This window comes from Hypomesus nipponensis, chromosome 5 (genome assembly GCF_054491055.1).
Source record: "Hypomesus nipponensis isolate SF chromosome 5, ASM5449105v1, whole genome shotgun sequence".
NCBI lineage: Eukaryota > Metazoa > Chordata > Actinopteri > Osmeriformes > Osmeridae > Hypomesus > Hypomesus nipponensis.
This window is the reverse complement of record NC_140365.1, coordinates 13,770,482-13,792,889: the sequence shown is the minus strand read 5'-3', so window position 1 is coordinate 13,792,889 and position 22,408 is coordinate 13,770,482. Positions and strand designations below refer to the sequence as shown.

Sequence of the window (22,408 nt, the reverse complement as noted above, 5' to 3'; positions counted from 1 at the left end):
GTAACAATAGGTGTGTTCGACTTCATGCAGAACCGGCAGCGCCTTGAAGCTGAGAATGCCATTGGTTGCTTCAAGTCAGCCGGGCTGCAGGCGACGACGCCGCTGCCGGCGCTGCATGAACTCGAACGCGAGGCCTTTAAATTGTTTTGCTCATATCGCGAGACGTAAATGTTTACGTTTCCCCTGGCGACCACAAATTGGTTCATGGAGAAGATTGAGGACCAAAAGGTGAGTGTCTTATTAACGGTTTGGCCCCAATATTGAATATCTCATAGTTGCAAATGTAATTATGATACATATTCTCCTAACCTGTTCATGGAAATGCTAATATTCGTATTGAATGTTAAATATTTTAAATGCAATGCCAGTTAGCTATAAGCTAGGCTAGCTAATTAGCTAGGCTACCCAACATGACTACCAGTAGTAGTAGTACTAGTAGTACTACCGACAAGCTAGTGTCACTCTAACTTGTTTAGCATGCAATCAGTAGCCAGCCAGATGGCGTTACTGTAAGTGTCTGAATGTTTTCTTGTATCAGACCAAGTTCATAACTAATCAACCCTACGACGAGTGTTTGGAGGTGAACGACGCAGAGGAAATAGCCAGTGTGTATACCCCAACACCACGAGAAACAGGTGCGAACTAGCAAGCTAACGTTTTGTCAACATAATGTGCATGCGGAGGCGAACCCATTTTGGTAGTCTAGCTAGATTACATATAGCTAGATTATATTATAAATACAGTAATCTTGTAGAAACAATTATAAGGTTTTGCAGTGTCTGTTGTCTCATTTTCTATTAGCGTCGAGAAAGACGAGTAGGCAGCTGCTTGAAATGGCAAACAACAGCAGTGATGAATTCGAGGATGATGGAAAGGTAATTCAAGAACACAGATCGTACTTAGTGCACTACGATCGTACTCGTAGACTGTTGCACAGCAGCTATGTTTACCCATAAATGCATCTGAAGGGTCCAGTATATGCAGCTGTCGCTTGTAGGGTATCACAGATTTGCATGACACCTCTACAGCTACATAGCAATTGTATGACTTAAAAGGCTTATGTTGTATGTTGTCTAGCCTAAATCGAAAGAGCAACTTAACGGCCACCCCGGCGTGAGTGACAATGAGGAAGAGGAGGAGGATGATTCCGATGAGACAGAGTCTGATGAGGAAGAAGCCGAGCCGGGTTCGGCTCCAGAAGGGTGAGCAGTTAAGGGCATTTTGCCCCAAAAATGCACATTAAGTCCACGCAAACCCATCACTCACACAGGGTTTGATACTTTCTCTACACAAAGCTTAAATAGACACTTCTACTAATTGAATGTCACATCAACGTTCAGGTTAGATTTCTTCAGTAACTTGCATTGGAAGCAAATACAGTGCCAAGTTATGTTATTGGTGCTCACACAGCACTACAACTTCAACCGTAATCTTCTACGAATGCTCCTAACCAGTAAGGTGTGCACTTAAAGCAGGCAGCAATTTGACAGTCAACTGTCATTTGAGAGTCAACAGTATTTTGGTAGGGAGAAGCAAGAGGATGAGGAGCCCGACTTTATGTGCAGGTCAGTTTTAGATGGAAGGAGTAATTATAGCCTTTATCAGGGAATTGAAGAAATCATTTAAAGATCGGGATTGAGAGCGTTTTTCTTTACATGCATCTGTAATTGAACTAGTCTTAATTAGACCTTATAAATAACATGCTCAAAACACTAAGTAATTTGAGTTATCAACAAAAAGAATTCCAAGACTGGTATTGAGTTTTCCTTGTTTTGTCAATATAAATCAAACATTAGTCCTAATGCAGATGCAGGGGGGTTGTGGCCAGATAAGGATTCTGTGAAAATACATGTTTACTTCCAGGGCATACGACCCATCAGACTATGACCATCTTCCTGTTTCAGCTGAAATCAAAGAGCTTTTTCAGTACATCACACGGTGAGTCAAGGGCTTAACTGTTGCTGCTGAATACTTCCACCTCTGTTAATTAAGACATTTTTTCCACACAAAACAAAATTGGTTAGTGTTTTTGTTTTAAACCAATTTTATGATGTTTAGTTATACTGTCTTAAATACATGAGTTGGTTATAATACATGTTTACTTATGTAGGTACACTCCTCAGAATATTGAATTGGACCATAAGCTGAAACCTTTCATACCAGACTTCATTCCAGCTGTGGGAGACATTGATGCTTTTCTTAAAGTAAGTGTTACAAACAAAACATGAAAATAAATAATATTAAATTATCACAAAAGGCATTAACCCTGCTCAGATAATCTGGTTCAGATTCAAGCATCTTTTGTCTTATTTGATCAAAAAATATGTATTAAAAACGCGAGGAAGTGTTAAAATATGTTACATGTACAGAGGAAAGAAAAAGTATTCAACTTAACTTGCAGGTGCCACGGCCTGATAGCAAACCAGACAACCTGGGTCTGTTGGTGCTAGATGAGCCCTGCACCAAGCAGTCCGACCCCACTGTGTTGTCCCTGTGGCTCTCAGAGAACAGCAAGCAGCATAATATCACTGTGAGTCATATGCTGTGCCAGTCATAAGTCAAGTTATACCACAAAAAAACAACTCTGTATTAACACACTACAGTGCAGATATGTGAAGGATATACCTGACTGCACTACTTACTTACTTTACATTTAGTCATTTAGCTGACGCTCTTATCCAGAGCGACTTACAGTAAGTACAGGGACATTTCCCCCGAGGCAAGCAGGAGTGCCTTGAAGTGCCTTGCCAAAGGACACAACATCATTTTGCACGGCCGGGAATCGATCTGGCAACCTTCAGATTACTAGCCCGATTCCCTCACCGTTCAGCCACTCCTTTGACCCACACATCATTTCCACACTTTTCCGCCATTGTAAAGGTACTTATCCATGTCCCTCTGTTCAGGAGGTGAAAGTGAAAAGTATCGAGAACCCAGAGAAGAATCCTAAAGCCATCGAGAGCTGGATGGAGAGCATCAGTGAGCTGCATCGCTCCAAACCCCCAGCCACTGTCCACTACACCAGGCAAGTGTTACTGTTAGCAACACGACAACGCAAGCATTCAGCCAGCACCTCAAACTCAGTGCTCAGTGTTTTTTCAGTTCCTGATTTACTGATGCATCAGTTTGCTTTGTTACAGAAGGATGACACTTGGAGCAGTCTGTCGCTCATTTTGTATAAGTAAAAAATGTATTTCTTTGTCTAGGCCCATGCCAGATATCGACACCCTAATGCAAGAGTGGCCACCAGAGTTTGAAGAGTTCCTGGGGAAGGTAAATGTGACATTTTCAGTTGGATCACTGAAATTATTTTATGCATTTTGCTAAATAAACCCCTTTCCTTGACTGAAACCTCATTTTTAAATTGCTTTACAATTTGTTTTAGGTCAGCCTACCAACTGCTGATATCAATTGCGATTTGGCAGAGTACATCAATGTGATTTGTGGTGAGTTTTTGGATCAGCTCCCTTGTTCCATACCTGTATTTCAGCCAACCGCTCTAATTATTTCCATTCTGATGAAAGTTGTGCACCCATGTCTTCAGAGTTTGAGTGAAATGTCGGTGTTTATCTAAATAACATATTTCCTACGTGTACTTTCCAAAAAGGTATTCTGGATATCCCTGTTTATAAGAGCCGGATCCACTCCCTCCATGTGCTGTTCACTCTATACTCTGAGTTCAAAAACTCCCAGGTAAATCATGTAGGAGATGGCATCATCATTCATAATCATAAAATATTATCTTAAAATAACAGCAACTGTACTATGTGATAGAAGCCTACCTTTATTTTTTGTCTCATTGGTCAATATGGAGGTAACATTCTTCTGTCCCGGTCTTAGCATTTTAAAGCTCTAGCAGAGGGTCAGAAGTCGGAGACGTCAGCGCCCCCCTCAGCCAGCAGAGAGCCAGAGACACTGACGTTCGAATGATGACAACCTGGATTGACAAGTCTTCTACCTTGCCACTCAATAAGCTCCTTGAGCACGCAACCACACTGAGTATACTTAATAACAGACAACCATGAGCATTTGAATACTTATGATCCATCTATAGTCAGTTAATGGGCAGAGTGAAGCTAAAAGTAGCTATTTTGTTGTAAAAAAAAAAAAGAAGTCCAGTTAAATAAATATATTTATATATAAATATATATATATGCTTCTTTTTTTTTACATGCTTTTTTTATAGTAGCAGAAATATTTGATAAACCTCAAATGAAAAACTAAACTGTCTAAGTGATAACTTTTAAGGAAAATCTATAATGTAACGTTCAAAGTCCCTGCTATTTAGAATGATTTCTAATCCTACCCCTCCTATATTATGCAAATTATTTAAAAGTATTTCTAGCTCTTGTGGACAAGATGAGTTGGTGAAAGGACCGTAAAAAGTTTGCGAGATTACATTAAGACATATCGCACTGAAGTGTAAGAACAGGCTTGTGAGGAAGAACATTAATATAGGTTACTTTAATATTTCAAGGAATAATAGTTAAGTCAGCAGACAGTGTTAAAGGAATAATAATTGCATCAGCAGACAGTGTTATGACATACAAGTCAGTGAAAGGGAGGATGGCTAAAGGATCCCTCACTAAGCAGGGGCTCCGGTAAGGCAAGGCTGCATTAAACAACTAGGTTGTAACAATCAAAAACCAAACATGTCATGATACAGTACTATTAACATGAATCAGAACCGAGAACACATTATACAAACTATCAGAGGAAATATCTTTATGAGATCTGGCATAACCTTTTCACAAAACCCAAAGGAGCCATGATCAACATTCCAATAAAGGGAAGAAAGAGTTATATAGTAAATTTTGAATGGGTGCATATTCAGTTTATATTTTTCTTCTTCGACTAAAAGATACATCTATAAAAAAGAAGGAAAATGTAATAAATAATCTGAATACAGAGTGTTTGGCAATTGTCCTGTGTAATTGCAGCCGTGTCCCTGGTTTCACCATCCTAAACTGAGCTCCATTTTACTGCAAAGAAAAGAAAAAAAAGGGACAATATCGTCCCCTCCACTGGAAAACCAAAATTAAAATCTCATCGGTCAGTCTAACATACATACAACTCCATAAACCTCCACAGAGTTCTCAGCACAGCAGCCGTCTCATCGTGAGGACCATTGGTTATAGCAAACCATTAACATGTGGGAACAGTCTACCATCCATACATATACAGTACAATCAAGACTGAGTTGGAATTATAAAAATACAGGTACAAAATTGATTACATTCAAGAGACAGTACTAGCACAAAAGGGTATTTTTATCTGTAGTTTTTTTTCCAATAGCTTAAATAGTAATTTGAGCTTTGTAGAGGCATCTTATATATAGAAAAGGTGGAAGGTGATAACTTCAATGGGGGTTTGTATTAGACTTCATTTGAAATTTATCAAACTAATCAAAATACAAATGTTGAATTTCATAGAACAATGGTTGAATACCTGCACAATTGTTAAAATTGACTTCATGATATGGAAGAAGGCTTAAAGCTCTTGAGATGAGTTAGGCAGGGGAGGGCAGGATACAAATTACATTTTCAAAATCATGATAGAATTTTGGTTGGCTTGTAAGGTGCAAATATTGTCTATTAAAAGAGGCATTAAAATGTGCCGGTACATTGTAGACCGTTTCCATAGAATACATAGGATTTGTTGTGCTGATATAATACATTTGTTACCTGAAGAACAGAGCAAATGCAGTGCAACTGCTATGACAACTTTCTTTTTCAATATAATTTCCATTTAAAGACAACTTTCCCTTTTCTTTGGCAAATGTCTGTGAAGTCACTTGTTACAAGCACGTAGACTTCCACTCTTTTTGGAGAGGAGAGGGGGGCACAGTGTCTATAAAATAACTACACTGATGTCCATCAGTGCAATAACTATAGGTACTGCTTGGATGAAGTCATCTTATATTTAACATCTCTGATCTGAGGAAAAATATATAGCTAATATTGTAATATTTTTTTCTTTTAAAGTTCAAGGTCTGACATCTGATTTCTTCAATTAATAAGCTAATACGGGATAAGGTTTAAATAGTCTTATCCCTGCAATTGTGCCTGAACACATAAAACCTATATAGGAAAAAGCCAATCTTCATAATGTTGGCAGCCAATATCACAATTAAAGTATTACTGATAGATATTGTTTAACAGGTGTGCCTTGAGTGGTCACCATAGTGGCCCATCTCAGTCAAGGTTTGAGCAGAGGCTAGCTCTTAGCATAACTTTAAGCTAACAAACCTAGAAATTACACCTTCAGGGCATCTGCATTCAACACTAGATAGTGGTCATTATAAGCGTTTAAGAGAACTGACTTGGCTTGTTCATTTATCACATCCTGCTTCATTTATCACACCCTGGTTCATTTATCACATGCTTATAGGAGGCACACCTGTTAACCAATCAAAACACCGACTGGCATCATTATTTTTCCTGATGACACCTGCATGTCAAATCAGATATATGGAAATATTTTATTATTGAGCATAACCACCCCTTGGATGGAGCTTCCGTTGGACATTAAGGATGGGGACGAGCTAGTATAGCCTCTGACTTTCTACTTTGGGGCCGGGAAGCACACAGACAACAACCCAAGAGAGGACAATACAGTCATTAACTCCCAGATTCTGAAAATTCAGCTAGTTCTCTAAAAGCGCTGCATTATGTCTCACTGCCTATCTGCAAAACAGGTAGGCATAGATGCATCCTTTTTTGTATGCGCATTCTTTTTCTTTTCAACAGTCTTAAATCCATTAAACCTGACCTCAGGAAAGACCACTGAGATTGGGAAGCAAAGAAAAAAAAATCATAAGATAAAATCAACATCATAATGCACATTACATTTTTAAGAGAAGGATAATTAAATACAGCTTTAAAAAAATATCACGATCAACTCAAAGACATCAGGAGAAAAAGCACTATTGTATCCAAGACCTACAAAAAGATGTCTACCTAAGAAAAGACTAGTTGTAGTATCATGGCAACTTCCTAGAGGACCTATTGGTGGGGACTATGTTCAAACAGACTTATTAAAAGAGTTTGCCCTTGTGGAGTTGATAGTCCAAGGAGGCTTCTTTCTATCAGAACCAGAAAATGCATTTTTAAGCTTTAAACAGCTTAGCGCTTTCCTCTATCACTACAGTTTACACACTGTAAACAAAGGAATGACTGTGTAATGTACTATATATATATATATATATATATATATATCCATCTGAGAACGGAATGAAAGTAAGCCTGTTTCATTTTTGGGTTCGAAGAACACGCAAATGAAAAAAATAGGAAAAACAATGTTAACGCATAAAAAGCCAGGACTGATTTCACGAATCATTTCAAATCACAAACATTGATTTATGCTGATTGCGCAAGAGTGGACTATTTACTTGGCATAAGAATCTCAAAGGCCGCCAAGAAATGAAACTAAAGGAAACATAATGATCCTACTTAGAAAAAGCTTCTTCTACTTCAGCTAAAAATTAGTGCAGTGTCTGTGTTCAAAATCACCTACCCAAGGAAACTATTAGCACACATTTGACTTAGCCTCACAAATGCTACGCAGACTGCTTAAGTATTGACACAACAATGCATTTCATCATTCAAGTATATTCAAACTGATGGAACCGTGTCAAAGGTATGTGTGATGACTTTCAGGAGGAGGTTGGTCGAGGGAAGGTTGCGGTACAGTTGGTAAAGGTTGTGGTGTTTGGAAGGTTAAGGCTATACAGCATAAAGAACCATCAATGGTGTCAGAAACTAGCAAGACTTAGCCGCATAAGTGGACCTAGTGCCAGCTTTCACTGACAACTTAAGACAGACAATTAAAAACACTACTGAGAAATGGGGGGGGGGAAGAATGTACAGCCTGCAAACTGATGTGAATATATATATATATATATATATACATATATATATATAAATAACTCTTTAATTAAGTGGGTTCTGCAAACTACTGTAACAGTTCCTATAATGTTGGGAATGTTGACAGTTATGGAGAAATCTGAAATACTTGAAGATGCTGAAGTCATTAATTTCTGACAGGATTACATGGTTCAAGATAGGTCAGCTGCATCTCTTCTAACTCTTCAAACAGGCTAAACCAAAATCACATGTACCATGTTTAAAGACAAGCAAGGTGTCTGGGTAGTGGGTAAGTCTGTCCGTCTAAATGGATAATTTACCCTGACTTAAGTTAGTTTCAGTTCGAGCATGTAGGAGTGCAAGGAAGCCACAAAATTAGATTCATCCTAACATTAGAGCTATTATTGGTGATGGGGATTTCTACCTGTCTCTGACGGATAATTATGTTCTCTTGCAAGTAGAAAGAATGTGTATATGTGTTTTGCTCCTTCTCAAATGCTAAATTAGTTTAGAAAACTTGACCTTACTAGCAAATTGATCTGACAAAAAAAGATACGCTTTTTAACTTACTCACAACCACCTCTACAGAGAGGAAAGCCATGCACTGGGAGACTGCTCGGTTCTTCCACATGATCCTCTAGAGTCTACATAGCATCTAGAGAAAAGAGGAAAAAGGCACCCTTCTCCTATCTAAGGAGGGGTTAGGAGGAGGAACACTGAGACGGTGGGCTGGGTGATAAGTAAGGGGGTCTCTTTCCCACTCTGACCAAAGCTCAAGCAAATTCATCTTAGAAAGGAAGGGCTGGAGCCTGTCCGATATTCCACGTTCCAACCACCCTTCAGGACAGGGGTTAGAATTTCAAGGACCGTTAAGTGCGCACTCACAAGCGTCCATTTTGTTGCTCTTTCTCTGGAATAAGGGGCTGATTCCACTTCACTGGTCAGCACAGGAGATGAGCACTGGGGTTTGGGTTATGTCTTTTTTCTTGCCGTCGCTACGCTGGCCCCTGCAACAGGGGTAGACGAGAGAGCTAGGGTCAGAATTTATTGATTTTAATCAACGACTGATGAGGAAAGACGATAACATTGTAAGTCGACCACAAAATGTTGTCTTGGCTTGGTCATTTCAAAAGCCTACCTGTGAATGTTTTCCATAGCAGCCACTTCAGCCAGGGCGGCGAGACTGAAGAAGGTGGGCAGGTCTTCAGGGCCGCTGCTCCTGTCTGCCTTTTCTTGTCCTGGGGTGCTCTGGCTCCTCCTCTCATTGCATAAGGTCTCTTGGGGTAATGGCTTATCATCCTGTTCCTGGTTCAGCTCTCTTACTTTGTCCTCTGGTAAGGAAGCAAGGAGAGACCATGGACAATTCTCAGTTCAGCAGAAACTATTAGACTCTAGCCTTAAAACTATTAAAAGGATGCGTTACTACGGAATTAACTTGTAATGGCTCTTGAGCGCTCCTTTTAAAATCTGGTTACTTTCTTCTACGTGTTATTAAACTACCGAATGGTTTGATTATCTCTCCAACCACTTACCCTCTGCTGGGGACACCCTGCCGTCCGCAGTGCGCACCAGGTGGGTGATTTTGCTCTTCCTGGCCTTTCTCTTCTGGCTGCCCACAAGCATCTCTGAGCTGCTGTTGTGGGTTTCTGGGCAGATGGCTGGACAAGGGACACCAGGCTTGGGCTTGGTCAGTGGGTCTGACACGGTGGATTCACTCCCAATCATCACTGTAGTTGAGGTAGAATGGTCAGGAATGGGGTTCAAAGAGGCTGCTTTTTCTGAAAACTATTGAGTTCAAGCTGGTTTGTAAAAATCGCAAATACCAAAGGTATCAGAAATGGATGCTTTGGAAATGGTGCCACAATGTAGCACAGCAAGCTATGTTGATTGGGAACACACCACAAAGTAATGAATAGGTGTTGACAATTTGCTCATCAAGAGAGTTAATTACTTACATGGGTGGCTTACATACACCAACATCTTCCCTAGAACAATCACACATCTAACAAATATTCACAACAGGAATATTCCAATTCACCTTTGTCCACAGTACTGGGCTTCTCCTTTTTGTACTTGTACTTGCTAACAATCTTGTGGAATGAGGTCTTTTTCTGAGATGGAGATGAACCTGATGTAATAAAAAATAAAAATAAAAAAAGGAACAAGAGCATGGAAATGCTAAGTTAAAGGTACAAAAGGTTTTAGGTACAGTTTTGTCCTCTGTTGTGTAAGCTACGAGCCCCTCTAAGAGTTGTTTAGCAACACAGACAGCTCAGTTCCAGTGTAATGTCAATTAAAATTTTGGAGCAGCCCACTACTTTCTACCAATTATATTATAGTCATTCTTTTCCAGCCATTTGCCTTCGTCGAGGCAGGCCATCCTCCTTGGCTTGTTTTGTGAAACCACTGTCAATCAAACTCGAAATGGATGAAAGCTCGAAATTCCAGACATAAATTGGGGGTGTTATTTCTCATATTTGAATTCATCTTTCGATGTTACCTATTGCAGCTTTAAATTGAAACAATGTCTTGAGAGAGAACAATGTCATGAGAGATTCTGTTCCTGTTTGTCAGGCTTATAATGGGGGATGACTGGAATGAGCGATTTCTACAGTTGAAAATAAACAAAAAACGAACAATGAAGAAACACCGAGATAATGTTCTCTGCTCACCCTTCCCGGGTTTTGTGGACTCCTCTGGTACAGTGCTACTGTCCATTTTTTTCTTCTTAGCCACACCTGTGCTTTTTTTATCGAATGTCAGAGGGCTATATTGCGGCAAGCTATTGAATTTCTTCTCAAACTCTTCCTCAAGTTTCCCGAGGCTGCGGGGGGAGCAACATGTACAGAAACGAGTCAAGTGAATAACAATTACACATTTTGATTGGTCTGAAAACCAAACAAGAAACTTATGAACTGGCCAATTGTGATTCAGTTAGGGACTGAAGAGATTTAGGGAAGCTTTACCCTGGTGCTGGCTCATCTTTAGATTTTGACTTCTTCAGCTTCTTGGGGTTATTAGTTCCCGTCTGAGAGAAAGCCCAGGTCTCATCAGTCCAGCCTCCATCATGGTCAGATGCACCTCCCCGAAAAGAGCCTCTTTTACCTGATCATAACAACACAATAGTCTAATTTACACAGTAAAATGTTCAACGTAAAATGCACTTCCAGAGGATGTCTGGAATGGTGCTGGTAACAATTGTGGAGATGGGTTCACTGGGTACCTCGGTCTACATTGGCCCTCAGTGAGGTCAGCATTCCTTCAGACACCAGTGTCTTGTACAGGGCCCCCTTACAGCTTCGCTCCGACTTCCTTGAGCCACAACCCTCTGCGCTGGCTTCGGCATCCCTCTCTCTCTCCCTTTCCTCATCTTTGAGCTTGGGATGTGGGGGGCTTGAAGGATTGGGAGTCTCCATCGTGCCTCCTAGGGTGTCTGTGCTTCTGATACAGGCTTCCTCCTCCTCTCTCTTGGGGGAGACTGGCTTCGGTTCCACCTTCATTATCTCCACAGCTGACATTGAGTGGCCACACTCCCCTTTGTGCTCCGCCACCTCCATCTCATCCTCCCCTTTCTCTTTGAGAGGAATCTTGGCTTTGGGTTTGATCTTCTTTTTTGGCGAGCCAGGTTCACCCAGACTGGCTCGTTCACCGTTGGCAGTGCAGGCCTTCTTTTTGGAAGTCGTCTCGGTCTCTCTCCAGGCCCCTTTGGCCACAGCCTCGATAGTATAGAACACGCTATCCAGTGCCGACTCAGACGACTGGCATTTTTTCAGCATCTTTTTGGGCGGGGCAAGGCTCTTGTCTTTGTCTGCTGTTTTGGGCTCATTTTTAGGGCCCTCTTTCTTCTTCCTCTTCTTTTTGACATTTGTGGTTTGGCTTTTAAACGATACGGGAATTGAATCTTTTGTTGTAGAGGAGGATGAAATAGAAGAGAAGGGAGGAAGAGAGGAGGATAGATCGAGAGTATTCTCTGCCTTCTCCTTAACCACTGTTTCAGTTTTGACCTGTGGGGTGGAAGGAGTCTCATCTTGAGGCTGGGAGGCCACAGCCTCCATCTTCCCGGCTTCGGAGGCCAAACACATCTAAATAAAACACAATTACAATTCATACCAAGGCAACAAAAAATTGAAAAAGAGGTAGTTGAACCATTGAACTACTATAGTCATCTTTAACAGCACAAGCCAAGCATGCAACTTTGATGTGTTCTTTTTGTTCTTTCTGCATTACCTCAGCAAGCTGGAAGAGAGCGGACTGCCCACACTGCTTTCCCTCTGCTGCTACAGACTGGGAAGACTCGGAGGAGACCTGTGTAAACGTGAGAGCAACAAACCCTGCATGATCCAACAGGGCTGTCCAAACCAACGATTAACCCACATGAGAGGTGATCATCTGGGGTAATCTCTCTAAACTGATGGTTAGTGTCATACAGTTTAGAGACAGGGTATCTAATGTGTTTGACAGGCACTTTTTGTCATATTTGCCTAAATAAACTTCACATCTTGATAGCTACCAATACATATAAAAGGTTTGACGGTAATATGAAATCAATACGACATCTGTGGGCGTCGCAAGACTGTAATAAACACAACAAATCATTAGGCCGTACCATGGCTAATGATTGGACGTGCTACCTGTCTGTCTGTCTACCTACCTGCCTGCGAGCACTCTGCCCCTGCACTCAATGCATGTTAATGTAGTTTTGTGGGAGTGGCTTGAAGGGGAGGGGGTGGGATATTTTGGTTTGAATTGTCTCAAAAATAAGCTAAAATAGCTAACTTCACTAAACTTGCCTAAACCAGCTTTAAGGGACTTTATATCCATAACAACACTTTTATTATTAGAACAAATACCTCCACAAGTTGGAAAGCAGGGGACTCGCTCCTGCTTTTTGCTACATCAGGCACTCTCTCCAGAGATGTCCCGCATGACAACTGAACAGGGAGAAAGCCATCAAAAGTTGGATTAGTTCAATACAAGACTTGTGAAATTATAACTTTCATAGACACAGGACAGGAATATTTTTAAGAGAATACTCACTTTGTCCCTGTCCCCCCAGATGGGCTTGACCTCTCCTGCTGTGTCTGCTAAAATGGGCTGAGGAGTACTGGAAGAGATCTGGGGTAGAATCAAAGAATCATCTAAATAATTTCCAAACTCAAAATGCTGATAAACTGGCAAATAAACCCAGGTTGCACTGGTTCCAGCAGGCCATCCCTGATTTTCAGATTATGATACCTGCTGCCCTCTATGGACAGATACAACCATTGATAAGCTAATTCCCCTGAAATCGAAGAACTCTTTGCGCATGCATTCACTGTGCATAATTACTTTTTTGGGAAGTGTAGCGACAATACAGCCATATTATACACATACCTTTTAGCAGAGTTCATTTAAAGGTATACTTTCCATGTACATTTGAACACATTACCATGAGTAATGTGTTAATTAATATGAAAGTAATATGACACATTAATTGAATTTCTCAATATTTTTCATTAAACCTATGCATTAACAAACCATAACACTTTGCAAATAATGCCAGGTTGTGTTCATGAGAAAACAACACCAACCTTTTTAAATGGGGTGTTCAAAATATATTCAATATCTGAGTATTGATGCAGTGTTAAGTGTTGGCCTTACTTCAGCATGATGGAAGAAGGAGGATTTCCCAGGATGCTTAGCGGTGTCTGTGCCTCCAGACAGTGAGGAGCTAGAGGAAATCTGCGCAGGAAAAATGAAAACAAAATCAAATTCCGTTACTGTGTAGTAATTGTCAAAGGGCATTTCTAAGATATCCAGCTGATCTTTACTGAACATAACTTTTCCCATTTAGTATTTTCACCATTGTCGCTGTTTACAAGGATACTTTGTTAGTCACTTGCTATTTTGCCGTGGCAATTTAAGACAGCATCTGGCAACTTGACATACCTCTCTGGCAGTGAGGGCATGTTCCCCAGCCAATAGTAGCATGCTTAGGCCCCCCATCTTCGTAGGATCTTCAAAAGCATGAATATTTAATTATTAAAATTCACTTTCTAATATAAAAACCTTTACATAACAACAATATTATTGCTTCTATATACACAGTTTGATATCATGATTTGGTTATTATTATTATTTTAGCTATAATCATAACTTCTTTCCAAGTCATGTCTGCAGATTCATACCTGCCATGGCAAAATTAAGCTGTGGTATGCTCTCAGTCTTGGGCATTTTTTTGGCTGCAGCACAGTCCTTGGTGGAGTTAGATGGGAAGGTCCACACTTTTTTACGGGCATTACTGACGGGGTGGCAGGATTGGCTCTTCACTGGCTTGTTGGTTGTGGGGCACCATTTGTAGCCCGGGTTAGCCTTCATGAACGCATCCTTGTACTAAAGAACCAGATGATGTTTAACAGTTAGTTTACTTCAATGCAAATACATATCTATAATCTTCCATGTCAATTTCCCCCTACAAAGAGTATTTTTACTTGACTAAGGGAGTCATGATCGAATGCACTGTTCAGTCTTGTGGTACTTGCATATAAGACATTTTCTGCATGTTGTATTTGAGATCCGGCACTACTCTAAAGGTAGATGGACCAATGAAAAGTCTTCCGCTGGTGCACTCAAGACTGCAGTGCACCATGCCTAGTAACTGAGATGTGGTTACCTTGTGCTGTGCCACACAGATAGTTCCTTGTCTCTGGCCACTGTAATACTATTAGAATTGTGTACTTCTGGTCCTTTATTTGATGTACTTACTATATCCCTTGTGTTCTCTTCGGGTCATTCTGACCCATCAGTCATTGTGACCCACCGTCGTTTGCAACAACTTTACCGCATACAAAAACAACATGAAGCATTTTCTTTTAACCGTTGGGCTGTCTCAGACCCCCCACATTGCGAAGGTTAAAAGAAAATTATTTTTATTTGCTTTTGTATTGGGTAAACACAACGATGGTTCGTTATGAACCTTTTGGTCATGTGACCCGAAGGCAGCACAAGGGATATACACTACTGGTACCTACACAATCTAAAATGGCTCAGATGTTAAAATGTTAAAGCAATAAAGTCTAGTGCCCACCTCTTTGGCCATGTCAGTGTATTTCTGCTTTTCGTTAGGTTCCAGAACAGCCCACCAGTCAGCCAGAATTTTGGTGGCCCCGCGGTTGTCAAGACGTGGATGTTTCTGTCGCACCAGAGAGCGGTGACGTTTGCAGAAGAGGAGGAAGGCGTTCATGGGTCGACGGGCCCGCTGTTCCGATGGGTCTTCCTCCCCCTCCGCTCCCTCGATAGGGCCACCACACTGCACCTCTGGACCCCGGGTCTCTCTGCATAGCTGTGTCTCCTGAGAAAATACCATCTATTAAATACAGCCGGTACACAAAACTCGCTTCTTTGTTCTTCACAACCTTTTCGAGCCTGTGTTAAACCCTTGAGTGTGTAACAGGTGACGTCAGAAGAGCTTTTGGTCTGCCTATACTGGGATGTGAACACGGGTCCTCAGACTCACAAACGCCAAGACCACTTCTCATAAACACCGTTTTAACCAGCTATGCCACAAAAAAGCTATTTCTTCAATTGGCACAAATGGGCAGTATTTATACTGAGGCTTGAGTTTAACTATTCAGATCTGTTACAAATTTTAAAAAGCAAAAAAACTAAGGAATAAATATTACATCTCTCTAATAATGCCAGGAATCTGTGTGTGTGTGTTTCCGCATTAGTTTCTCATGATAATCTGGAGAACCGGACACTGCAAAGTTTTAAATTTTGCGGGTGTCATTTTTATAATCCAACTCATTCTGATTGGTCCTCTAGTCATCCTTCGCACCATACGCTTCACTAGCGCATGCACTCGGAGGCTGTCTGATAACTTCAGTGATTTTTTTGGGTTGATGACTCACACGATAAACAAAGGCATTTGCAATGAAAGTAAATGAAACTAAGCGCTTAACACACCGGACTTTGTAGTAAGGAAAATAGGGAAATTCGGCCAGGTTAGTGCTGACTGCTGGCATAGCATTGAATCTCTGATTTATGAATGAAATGCTGGCTAGCTAACAGAACGAAAATATTAAGTGGATATAGTTTAAGTATAGATCAGTGAATTTTGTTACATAAATGTATTTATCAGTTAATGGAACTGATGTCAAAACTGCCGGGACACTACAAATGTGCACAAACTCTTAACACCAAATCAACGACACATTATAATCACCAGCTGGATCACGAACATGGGCACTATTCCTACCACTTTAGCCTCCTTGGTTGGCAGAACTGTATATGCAAGTGCTGTTTGGTGAATTAGGGCAACAATTATGACAACTGGCTTAACAATTGTGCATGTAATGACTTATGTTATGAACTAAATGTTTAGATGTTTGTTAAGAGTTAAGTTAAGATACAAGTTAAGAGAGAACCAATATAATATATTTTGATCAACATAACATAGGCAATTGATAATGTTGGAAACAGCAGACAAATGAAGGCTACATAATCATTTGCATGAATTTAAGCTACCACAGCATTGGCAATTTGACGAGAATAGATGATTTGGAGTTTACATAAGTACTTCAGAGATGACAGATAATTTAATTTGTGATATGAGAAATATAGGTACCAAAACCTCTGAGAAGAACTGCCATCACCAGCTGCATCACGGGCACTATCTATATTTTACAGAAATCTGTGTGTGTCACCGACATCATTGCAGGCATGGTGCCATATCTATAATTTCAGGAATCCGTGTGTGTGTGCCACCAATAGTATCATGGGCAATATGCACTATCTGTAGTTCAAGTAGTCTGTATTTGTGTTTTGCTGACATTTTGTATTTTGCTAGTAATTGTCCCCCTCTGATCTGGTGGATTATGCGTGCATAAGCTTGCACTTGGCTGTTTGCAAACTGGCCATATTAGGAGGTTGTGTCACTAAATTTTAAATTCACAACTTAGGTGGATCAAACTGTGAGAGTAACCACGCTTTACCTTTTCCAGTTCCTCTTCGTCCTCCTCCTCTTCCTCCTCTGAGAAGTCCAGAGCCTTCTTTGAGAGTAAAGGGTGCCACTGTAGACACTTGCGTTTGGGGCGTTTGCCGCTGACCTCTCCTTCCACTGGCGGCTCCTTAACTCTTCCTCCTCCTTTCATGGCACCTTTGAGCCTGAATGTGAAACCGAACGTTACAGTTAAGACAGAACACCTGAAAACCATCCAGCCTTTCCCCCATGCATTGAGCAACTTCAGGGACTAAGTTCTAATGAAACATAGCCCCACATAGGGAAGTCACCATTTGGGTTTCAACCACAGTGGAAGTCTAACCCAACCTTATCCTTTGCTATTTGCTATAGTTTCATCACATTTTCTCAGAAAGATGTATGCTGTTTGATGCTTATAAGTGTTCCCTCATATCAACAGACAGTTAAGAATATTTATTTAACATCTTTGTACAAGGCAGTTATTGATTGGCATTTCTGACATGGGTGTTGTGGTACTGAGGTTTTAGATGCAAAAAGAATATGTGGACAAAACAAAAATGGTAGTTATGTGAACAACAATGCGTCCACAATGAGTTGTTTGTTGAGATGCAATGCCATTCTGTTTTTGGAAAGTTATAATTTGAGGATTCTAAATTCATGCAATGGCTTTACCTGTGTGGGAGTAGATACATTTTGACAAAAATGCATTTCCTTTGACAATGTTGTTGCATTACTTTCTGATTATAATAATAATTTTGACAGCTTGTAACGGCTTGAATATCATCAATAAATATTGAAAAATGAAATAGGTACAGCAAATTATGTACATTCCATTTATAATAATCACGTGGATACATAAGTCAAATATTTTGGTATGTCAAGTGGAGTACAAGCATATACTTACTTAAGACAAGAGACAATGGCAATGCTGTATCTGAGATGAAGATGAATCTGTCAGTCAGGCTTTGTCATGCGATGATGACCTATAAAATATAAGACACTGCTCTCAGTTAAACGATGGCTACGAGCTTGATTCATCAATCAGAAGAGCCCTTTGCTAGATATGTACTTCAGCGACCATATGATAATTGTCATCACTGATTTGCAACTACTTTCCAAATTTGCGGAAACAGACATCCACATGCGACGCTGCAAACTATTGGGGGGCTTTACACACACTTGCAACAGCTTATATAACTGTGTTGTCAAAAAGACTCCGAATCAATGCAAATAGTCTGCAAAAAGCTTGGAGCGTTAAATAAATAGGGCGACAGCAGATAAGAGTTTCGAAGACTCAATGCATGGGCTGGTACAGCGCGAGGTTGTTTTCAGGTACGACTGGCGGTGCAGTTCATAAGCCGAAGGCAGTCAGAGAATCAATAGCACAAGTGAAGCTGTGACAAACATTCAAGAAATATCTATTCTAATTCATGAACTAACATTTAGTTGATTTACCACTGTTCTGCGTATCACTTCACATTTACATTTCCGTGCAAAATGTCGATCTAGGGTCTGACAAGACAGACTAGCGAATGAGAGTCCATCTTGCTTTGGAGAACGAATATCGCTATATTTCACCTCAGCCAAACTAATGCTTTCGTCGACAAAGGTATCCCATTTGAAAAAAAAACATTTCATAAATTAAACTACAGGTTTGGGCATTTGCACCAGCAGCAATCTGTGGGCATGAATTCCATTTCCTCCCAGTTCTAGGAATATGCTTGTTAGCTGACTTGCTAGCTCTCACATAGACACAAACTGCTAGCCAGTTGGACGTGTCATAGACATAACATTCAATGGAAGCAAACCCCTCCAGTCACTTAATGACTTCCATGTATGCATGTATGTGCAACATAACTGAATAGTGGATCACATTTAAACACGACGCTAGCATTGAAAACAACGTAGCCATGCAGTTGATGCCAATGGAGGAGTGTTCATTCAGTTTATCTGACAGTAACGTACATGACTCGGACTCTATTGCTGTATGTTTTTTTTTTTTGCAGAACAGTGACTTAAAATGTATCGTGCGTCTGCGAGAGCAAGTATGTTACATTAGAACTCTTGAGTTTGCATCAAAGCTCTATGGTGAAACAAAATGTTCTGCAAAGGCATGGCAACATGCGGAACGCACAAAGTGTTGATAAAAGCGATACAAAATATCTAATTGATTGGCTGTACGGCCAACAAAAACAACACTTATAGTCTCATTAACAGTAAACCATGAACAAATTCTCTGTCATGACGGCATCTTCATGTTGAAACATACCTCTGATATCCAACACAAATGCCAGGGCCCTCTCATCCCAAGCTGCCTCCTCCTTTAAACTTATTGACACATCATAACAGTTCGCCAGTACCACTGTACAATAACACGAACAGGAACACTTCTTCACCGGATGAATGTTAAGTCTACAGTCAGTGAGAGGCTATCCACGACAGCCAACAATCAAATTATGAAAATGCACGTATTCTTTTGACATTAAATGTTCAGTGTAAGTCATCGGAGCCGAATACTTTCGTTTCGCTCGAACGAATTTCTCATTTTGTAAAATCTACCCTCCCCCCGTTCGCAAAGTGTTCTTGCGAGGCTGCGATGTTCATGCACTCAATGGCCTGGCCGTTTAAAAATTATTCAGATCCTACCGTAATAGCTCACATGTTAAATTAACTTTCTGTTATGAATGTTTGATTTGATTACTGAAAAGATGCAACTGACTTGGAAAAACTGAAACACCTTTTTTAAAGCTAGTCTCAATCGGGGACTATCTTCCTGGGTGTTGTGTACTGAGAAATCGGAGAAATGTTTGGAAAATTAAGTGCACAGTAAAAGTATGCAAGCACTCACCCGCAACAGGCCACTGAGTGAAATTACAATTAAGTTACGAGTTGGGTTCAAACCGAGCCTTTGTCTACCCCTTTGCCTCCTAATATGCTTCTCTGATGATCAGAACAGTTTTGCAACATACAGTACTATTGCGGTGAGAAATACCCCTATCATGTAAGAATGTACGTGATTGGATGTTTGCTTGAGAGACAGGCCAGGTCAGCCATACAAAAAGAACATTACAGTTGACTATTGCTCCAGAACCAAAAGATTACTAGAATGTCCATATAATGTCTAGAACATGTGGAGGCCTACTAAACCAGGTGAATGAGTTATTTATTGTTACCACAATAAATACATAAATAAATAAATATTGACACAGCCTCATAGAAAACGATACATTGAACACAATGTATAATTGTTATGATGTACTTATAGGGCTTGATAAAATGACATGTAAATAGGCCAACATGTAAATCAATAAGGTAATTTGCCATCAATTCCCAGCCTTTGTTTGCCGTCCTTTTATCAGTATTCATGGAATTCAGTTACAATGTTCAGTTAACATTTTTGTATGACTTAATCTGTTCCTCACCATTGCCATGAGGCCAGTTGTACTTACTTGAAATTACAGTTTGATCATTGCTTTCACACACACAACCTATTAATTTCTAATACATTCTCTCATCTCTGCAAAATCTCCTGAGTAGACTTCTTTCTGAACCCTTGTGAGCCAAATGTTCTTAGTAATTTTGCTATGACAATATATTTTTTCCCTTATTGTAGTTCCGAGGCCTGCATGTTTGGTTTACTGATACAGCAATAGGTCAAAGCCAACACTCATTAAAGACATTGTAAATAAGTGAAGGTGGACTCGACTAGACAGATGTTGGAAGCGAGCTGATGGAGATGAAAAAAGCGATGAGAGTAGGGCTGGTTGATAGATAAAGGTGGGCAATAATTACCGGCTTAGTTCTTTTTAGTTCAATCAATACACCATTTAAATACACACCTTTTTTTTCTTCAATGTTTTTTGAGGTTTATCAATGGATATGCACTGACTTAAATTGACATTGATAAGTCCAATACGTTCTTCAAAAGGAATGATTTTTGTAGTTATCCTTACATCACTTTTTACAGCATGTTGTACAGAATAATAAAAAAGTCAAGCAATGTTTATCTAATTCCCTCATGGGAGAATTGACAGTGCTATTGCATGAAGCAAATACAGTTTGAAATATGATAGATGAATCATAAACAAATGTATATAAGAGCAGACCTACCACACATCTACTACATTGTATGTTATGTGGGGATTATTGCAATTAGTTGAGTTTGTTGTTCATGGTTCCTTGATGTTGACAAATCACATGGTGGAGATTCAATAATTGAATTTACAACATGTTTCCAAACATCAGAATGAGGTCAGAAGGTACCATTCAAAATGACTGACTCATACACCATTGCCAGATACATAGGTACTTTATTCATCCCCTCTAGGATATTGCAGCTGTACAGCAGTGTATCAAAACAAAACACAAAATGTAGAGTATGTATTGCAGCTATGCCTACATTGTCCATCCCATTGCATGCATTTGCATCCAACCTGTTTGAAACATACAATTTTGTCATATAATTAACCTGAACTAATGCAGAGGTTTGTTGTGGTCCACTTTTGTACCATTGTCTTTACAATTCGCTCATGGGCGGCGCTAGGGAGGGGCTAGCAGGTGCTTCAGCACCCCCAAGAAAGACCAAAGCACCCCGATAGCACCCCCAAAAATATTTCTCATTTATTAATAGTATATATATATAGCTGTCAAGCGATTAAAATGTTAAATCGCGAATAATCAATATATATCTATATCATATAATTATTTCATTATTCAATCTATTTAATCTGTTACAATTTTACCCCAATAAATGATGTTGTTGAAATAATATCATTAAAAAGGTGTTCTTAACTTCAAATAGGCCTAACTGGATGATAATGTCCATATGACAAGTTCAGATGGAACACAATTTAAATTGTGAGGGAGTTTTATTCACTCACAAACTACACTGCTGTATAATAAACATCCACAAAATTAGACTTGTTCTGGAATATAAAATAGCCTACATTTAAGACACGTTGTCTCATGGCCTACTACGATATCCTGCTCCATAATATTCAAATCTCACTCAAACATACTTCAGATACTTAAGCAACCACAGATTGACCTTAATATTGAACAATACAGTTTCTATTTTGTTGAACCCAGTCAGCTGCTCGCTTCTTTTGCGAGTGTTGTCTGCTATATATTACCAGAGCGGACGCTGCTGCTGCTGCTGCTGCTGCTGCTGCTGCTGCTGCTAACGCTGCTGCTAACGCTGCTGCTAACGCTGCTGCTGCTAACGCTGCTGCTGCTGCTAACGCTGCTGCTGCTGCTAACGCTGCTGCTGCTGCTAACGCTGCTGCTGCTGCTGCTAATTCTGCTGCTGCTAACGCTGCTGCTGCTAACGCTAACGCTGCTGCTGCTAACGCAAACGCCGCTGCTGCTAACGCTAACGCTGCTGCTGCTAACGCTAACGCTGCTGCTGCTAACGCTGCTGCTGCTAACGCTGCTAAAGGCCGATATATGCTTCTGCGTTTTTCGAAAAACGGACACATGGGAACGCCCTCGTCCCCGTGGAACGCTCTCTACGAGCTCGCCGTCAGCCCTCGGAGAGCCTCGGAGAGCCTTGGAGAGCTTGACGTGCACCTCCTGAATTTTCTCA

At 40.3% G+C, this 22,408-nt stretch overlaps 2 protein-coding genes across 6 annotated transcripts; one reads left to right on the top strand and one right to left on the bottom strand.

Annotated features, from left to right (window-relative positions):
- Positions 1–76: 76 nt before the first annotated feature.
- On the top strand, positions 77–4,225 carry ift46 (intraflagellar transport 46 homolog (Chlamydomonas)). Of its 5 annotated transcripts, none has more exons than XM_084698191.1 (13): positions 77–228; positions 539–635; positions 802–875; positions 1,078–1,202; positions 1,527–1,565; positions 1,864–1,938; positions 2,111–2,204; positions 2,402–2,530; positions 2,907–3,025; positions 3,207–3,273; positions 3,386–3,446; positions 3,608–3,693; positions 3,841–4,225. In XM_084698191.1, the coding sequence occupies exons 1-13, from the start codon at positions 169–171 to the stop codon at positions 3,928–3,930; spliced, it is 1,116 nt and encodes a 371-aa protein (XP_084554317.1). In that variant the 5' UTR covers positions 77–168; the 3' UTR covers positions 3,931–4,225. The 5 variants fall into 5 exon arrangements, with proteins under 5 accessions (XP_084554317.1, XP_084554316.1, XP_084554315.1 ...); XM_084698190.1 differs by having other exon boundaries at positions 1,476–1,565; XM_084698189.1 differs by having other exon boundaries at positions 1,473–1,565.
- A 3,003-nt stretch (positions 4,226–7,228) lies between these two features.
- bbx (BBX high mobility group box domain containing) lies at positions 7,229–19,780 on the bottom strand. The gene is made up of 17 exons (XM_084698945.1): positions 19,673–19,780; positions 17,729–17,807; positions 16,838–17,009; positions 14,932–15,195; positions 14,033–14,237; positions 13,794–13,861; positions 13,506–13,586; positions 12,903–12,980; positions 12,716–12,796; positions 12,093–12,170; positions 11,089–11,947; positions 10,832–10,970; positions 10,538–10,689; positions 9,904–9,993; positions 9,398–9,592; positions 9,004–9,196; positions 7,229–8,872 (listed from the first exon to the last, which is right to left on the bottom strand). Exons 3-17 carry the CDS (start codon positions 16,994–16,996, stop codon positions 8,800–8,802), a joined length of 2,715 nt encoding a protein of 904 aa, XP_084555071.1. The 5' UTR covers positions 16,997–17,009; positions 17,729–17,807; positions 19,673–19,780; the 3' UTR covers positions 7,229–8,799.
- Between the last annotated feature and the right edge of the window lie 2,628 nt (positions 19,781–22,408).

Bases quoted from the DNA above. Each gene is read 5' to 3' on its own strand.
- ift46 (XM_084698189.1), top strand. From the start codon at position 169: ATGTTTACGTTTCCCCTGGCGACCACAAATTGGTTCATGGAGAAGATT. The intron at 876-1,077 runs GTAATTCAAGAA...TATGTTGTCTAG, and splicing joins AATTCGAGGATGATGGAAAG to CCTAAATCGAAAGAGCAACT. The intron at 1,203-1,472 runs GTGAGCAGTTAA...GTGCACTTAAAG, and splicing joins CCGGGTTCGGCTCCAGAAGG to CAGGCAGCAATTTGACAGTC.
- bbx (XM_084698945.1), bottom strand. From the start codon at position 16,996: ATGAAAGGAGGAGGAAGAGTTAAGGAGCCGCCAGTGGAAGGAGAGGTC. The intron at 13,587-13,793 runs GTATGTCAAGTT...TTTCCTGCGCAG, and splicing joins ATGCCCTCACTGCCAGAGAG to ATTTCCTCTAGCTCCTCACT. The intron at 9,593-9,903 runs GTGAATTGGAAT...CCTCAACTACAG, and splicing joins GCCCAGTACTGTGGACAAAG to TGATGATTGGGAGTGAATCC.